This window comes from Vanessa atalanta, chromosome 21 (genome assembly GCF_905147765.1).
Source record: "Vanessa atalanta chromosome 21, ilVanAtal1.2, whole genome shotgun sequence".
Lineage (NCBI taxonomy): Eukaryota > Metazoa > Arthropoda > Insecta > Lepidoptera > Nymphalidae > Vanessa > Vanessa atalanta.
Window position 1 is genome coordinate 2,173,082 of NC_061891.1, and position 5,194 is coordinate 2,178,275.

At 40.7% G+C, this 5,194-nt stretch overlaps 1 protein-coding gene across 1 annotated transcript; it reads left to right on the forward strand.

The window, feature by feature from the left end:
* Positions 1-532: 532 nt before the first annotated feature.
* LOC125072194 (protein unc-13 homolog C-like) lies at positions 533-3,625 on the forward strand. The gene is made up of 2 exons (XM_047682718.1): positions 533-925; positions 3,241-3,625. Exons 1-2 carry the CDS (start codon positions 533-535, stop codon positions 3,589-3,591), a joined length of 744 nt encoding a protein of 247 aa, XP_047538674.1. The 3' UTR covers positions 3,592-3,625.
* Positions 3,626-5,194: the final 1,569 nt, after the last annotated feature.

The window sequence follows — 5,194 nt, forward strand, 5'->3', positions numbered from 1 at the left end:
TAACAATTTGAAGTGTTGTATTGGTACTTTATCATTAGACCTCCACAATATTCTTTGGAAATCAGTGTCGTCTTCATGGACAAATACCTGCCGATACATTTTCACAATATCTGCAATTATAGCGATTGGATGTTTGCGCCACCTCAGTAACAAATGACGCAAATCCTGTTGGAGTTTAGGACCTATCATAAGATCATCATTTAAAGACACATTGTTAACGCCTTTATTAGATGCATTAAAGACCACTCTGACTTTTGTCGTTTGCTTGTCTTCTCTCACTACTGCATGATGAAGGTAGACACACTTAGGATTGTCAATATCATCATTAGGTACTTGTTTCATGTGGTTTAGTGTAGTATAGAGATTATATTGGCGGTAGGTTGAAATATCAACAACAAAAATTTTTGCTCTTAAGTTTTTATTTCATTAAAATTTCATTTTTCTGCAAATAATAATATATGAAGTGTTAAAGTTAATATAAATTCCCACATTACCTGGTTCACAATCAATTCTCAACATCAATACAAGTACAATGGATTTACATAACCAGCTCAGCAAGAACATGGATGACATTGTTAAAATGTTCGAGTCCCGCATGAATCAATTTGATAAAATGCTCTCACTGTCAACACAAGCACAAGGAAGCACTAAACCACCGACCACTACCTTTGGAGACTTCAGTTCTCTCGCCTCGGACTATGCCGCTTTCAAAGATGTAATCTGGAAGTCCCTTAGTATGCTTCGTCAGCAATTACAGCTGCTCTCGGTGGGTTTTGATATGCAGGAAGCTCGTTCCCGCAGCAGAGTGCTGCTTTTTCACGGTCTGCCGGAGAGTACTGACGAGCAAGTGGAGAGCAAGATTCAATCCGTGTTGCACAATCAATTAAAGCTGACTAGTATTGATTCTTCACAGCTGGATATCTTTTTTTTTTTTTTTTATGTCATAAGGTGGCAAACGAGCAGGAGGCTCACCTGATGGAAAGTGACTACCACCGCCCATGGACATCTGCAACACCGGGGGGCTTGCAGGTGCGTTGCCGGCCTTTCAGGAAAGAGTACGCTCTTTTCTTGAAGGTTCCCAAGTCGTATCGGTTCGGAAAAATCGCCGGCGAAAGCTGGTTCCACAGAGTGGTTGTGCGAGGCAGAAAATGTCTTAAAAATCGCGCTGTTGTGGATTTTCGGACATCTAGGTGGTGCGGGTGATATTTGGAATTTTGACGAGATGTCCGAAGGTGAAATTCAGCAGCCGGGATTAATCCGAACAATTCCTCGGAACATTCCCCGTGATAAATTCTGTAGAAGATGCAGAGCGATCCAACATCTCTACGCAAAGCCAAAGGATCAAGCAGATCGGAAAGGGCTTGATCGTCGATAATTCGAGCCGCTCTACGTTGGATACGGTCAAATGGAAGGAGCTGGTACTGGGGAGCACCCGCCCAGAGGTGAGAGCAGTATTCCATGTGAGGCCGAATTTGCGCCTTGTATAGTCTTAGACGATGGGCCGACGTGAAATACTGTCTTGCCTTGCTGAGCACACCAAGCTTTTTTGATGCCAATTTGGCTTTGCCTTCCAATTGACCGCGGAACTGAACGAGACTCGAAACATCAACGCCAAGTATTCCGATACTAGCTGTAGCGGCTAACGGAATGTTCTCGAATCGTGGAGATACGACAAATGGTGTTTTTTTAGCAGTTAACGCGCAAACTTGAGTCTTTTTGGGGTTGAAGTGAACTAGGTTTAGCCGACCCCAGTTCGAGACTTTGTTTAACGAAGACTCGATTTCAGATACAAGTTTGTTCCGGTTTTCTTCGACGTTTTCCCGAGAAATATTAGCACGGCCGGTGTATGAGGTGTCTACGGTGCTGTCGTCTGCATAGCAATGAATGTTACTGATTTGCAACAAGTCATTGATATGCAGAAGAAACAGAGTGGGTGATAGAACGCAGCCTTGTGGAACACCAGCATTGACGAATTTTAAGTCAGAGCATGCACCGTCGACAACGACCTTGATGCTCCGATCTGCCAAAAAACTGGTAATCCAATTGCATAATTTCCCGGGAAGCCCATAGGAAGGAAGCTTCGAAAGAAATGAAATGAAATGAACTTGTATCTGAAATCGAGTCTTCGTTAAACAAAGTCTCGAACTGGGGTCGGCTAAACCTAGTTCACTTCAACCCCAAAAAGACGCAAGTTTGCGCGTTAACTGCTAAAAAAACACCATTTGTCGTATCTCCACGATTCGAGAACATTCCGTTAGCCGCTACAGCTAGTATCGGAATACTTGGCGTTGATGTTTCGAGTCTCGTTCAGTTCCGCGGTCAATTGGAAGGCAAAGCCAAATTGGCATCAAAAAAGCTTGGTGTGCTCAGCAAGGCAAGACAGTATTTCACGTCGGCCCATCGTCTAAGACTATACAAGGCGCAAATTCGGCCTCACATGGAATACTGCTCTCACCTCTGGGCGGGTGCTCCCCAGTACCAGCTCCTTCCATTTGACCGTATCCAACGTAGAGCGGCTCGAATTATCGACGATCAAGCCCTTTCCGATCTGCTTGATCCTTTGGCTTTGCGTAGAGATGTTGGATCGCTCTGCATCTTCTACAGAATTTATCACGGGGAATGTTCCGAGGAATTGTTCGAATTAATCCCGGCTGCTGAATTTCACCTTCGGACATCTCGTCAAAATTCCAAATATCACCCGCACCACCTAGATGTCCGAAAATCCACAACAGCGCGATTTTTAAGACATTTTCTGCCTCGCACAACCACTCTGTGGAACCAGCTTTCGCCGGCGGTTTTTCCGAACCGATACGACTTGGGAACCTTCAAGAAAAGAGCGTACTCTTTCCTGAAAGGCCGGCAACGCACCTGCAAGCCCCCCGGTGTTGCAGATGTCCATGGGCGGTGGTAGTCACTTTCCATCAGGTGAGCCTCCTGCTCGTTTGCCACCTTATGACATAAAAAAAAAAAAAAAAAAAAAAAAAGCGCTTTGTGCCATACGCGATCGAAGGCCTTCGCTATGTCCAGACTGGCTGCTAATGCCTCCCCTTTGCTCTCAACTGCTTCCGCCCATCTATGAGTAAGGTAAACTAGAAGATCACCGGCTGAGCGACCCCGGAACCGTACTGGCGGTCGCTAATCAGCTGGTACTCCTCTAGGTACCGCAGGAGCTGGCAGTTTATAATGGACTATATAAGTCTATATAATATAGTTTATAATGGAATATATAATATCTGCCATCGTCTTGGCACAAAGAAGGAAAAACCAAGACCAATACTGGTTCGTTTTATTGCCACAAAGCACAGAAATCTTGTTTGGAACTCTAAAACATCTCTAAAAGGGTCTGGAGTTACTATATCGGAATTTTTGACTAAGCCCAGGCAAGAATTATTCGTTGCTGCTCGGAAACATTTCGGTTTGAAAAATTGCTGGACATCTGACGAAGTAATCATTGTGGCGCTTCCAGATAAAAGCCGTAAAAAGATCCTTACATCGGCTGAATTAAAGGATCTTTGCGAAAAGTTTCCTCAAGTTTCCAGTGCGCCGGACCAGAAGACAAGATCTCGGCGGGTTAAAGTTACTACAAAGTAAAGGTTTCTCATATATTACTATAATTGCTGTCTGCCATTCACTACGTCACCCGTGTCTATGTATTTGTGTCCGTGTAGATGGTTTTTTGCTGCCAATTAATAATATGTTACTCTTATTTTTTCTTATTTACGAGTCGGTAGTCTAAAAATTCGTCAATTTCTTTAAACAGTATAATTTAACCTTAAAGACAAGAGACTTGAACAACAGTCAAAACACTGACGTGTGACAACTGACATTGACACGCTTGACAGCAGATTAGCGTTCGGATATTCTGTTTAAAAATGTTTATTTTTGTGATGAATAAGCAGCTATGTTTCTTTTTCTTTGTATTATAAATTTTAAACAGATATTATCTAATTTCTATATTTTGTAGCTGCTATTTAGAATTTCAAAATATTTGTGTCATCTAAGTTATTTTCTTTTATTTATTATTGTGCTTGTATAATTATAGATAGGTAGCATAGAGACTTTTTTTTTTTTTTTGTTTCTCTTTTTGTTATGTATTTATTAAGCCAGGGACAAATAATGTGGGAGATTATTTGTTTCGCTTGTGATTAGTAGTATTTTTATTTCGTTTAATTGTTTTTGTTATTTCTTTTATTTAGATTAAGGTATATATATTTATATATTAATATTTATTTTATATCTATATGTCTGACTTAAGTGATGCTTGTATAAATGATGATTTCTTTTCATGCTCCTCTGATGATTTCCGTAGTGTTTCTAGCCATAATCAATCTTTTGATAGTGAAGGCTTGACGGTTGATTCACAATTAAATTCTATTTTTTCCTGCAATTCTAATTGTCTTAATTTTGTTCATATAAATGCGCAAAGCATTCCGGCACATTACTCTGATTTTCTCGCATCATTTAGCAACGTGCAGGTCGACGGTATCCTTGTTTCTGAGTCTTGGTTAAAACCTTCTCTTCCTTCAACTCTTTACACTTTACCGGATTTCACTCTAATTCGTAATGACAGAGTTTCTCAGAGAGGGGGAGGTGTTTGCATTTTCTTACGAAATAATATACCCTTTCGGTTAATACAACAATCCTCAAACCTTTCCCCTAACATCCTTGAATACCTCTTCATAGAAATTTCTTCCCATCACACTAAACTCCTTTTAGGGGTCCTCTATTGTCCTTCCTTAAATATTAATTATTTTAACACCTTTGAAGACCTTCTTGAGAAACTATCACCTTCTTATGAACATGTGATCATAATGGGTGATCTTAACACTTGTCTCGTGAAAAATGATCACAGAGCGACAAATCTAAAATCTATCGTGTCTTCTTTTAATTTTACTATTCTTCCTCTCTCAGAAACTCATTTTTCACCTAATTGTACTCCGTCTCTTCTTGATGTCATTATTGTCTCCAACCCTCACAGTGTGTCAGCTCATGGTCAGCTGACAGCTCCTTTCTCCTTCCATGATTTACTCTTCGTTAGCTATAAACTCTCCTTCTCAAAGCGCAAGACTAAAACAATTCTAAGACGCAATATGAAAAATCTAAATATTGCAAATTTATGTTATGACGCCAATGACATTGACTGGAGTAACGTCTATGCGTTTACGAATGTTGACGATAAGGTGGCCTACTTTAA

Excerpts from the sequence above, each read along its gene's own strand:
- LOC125072194 (XM_047682718.1), top strand. The coding sequence starts at position 533 with ATGGATTTACATAACCAGCTCAGCAAGAACATGGATGACATTGTTAAA. Across the intron at positions 926-3,240 it reads CTTCACAGCTGGATATCTTT|CGTCTTGGCACAAAGAAGGA; the intron begins TTTTTTTTTTTT and ends AATATCTGCCAT.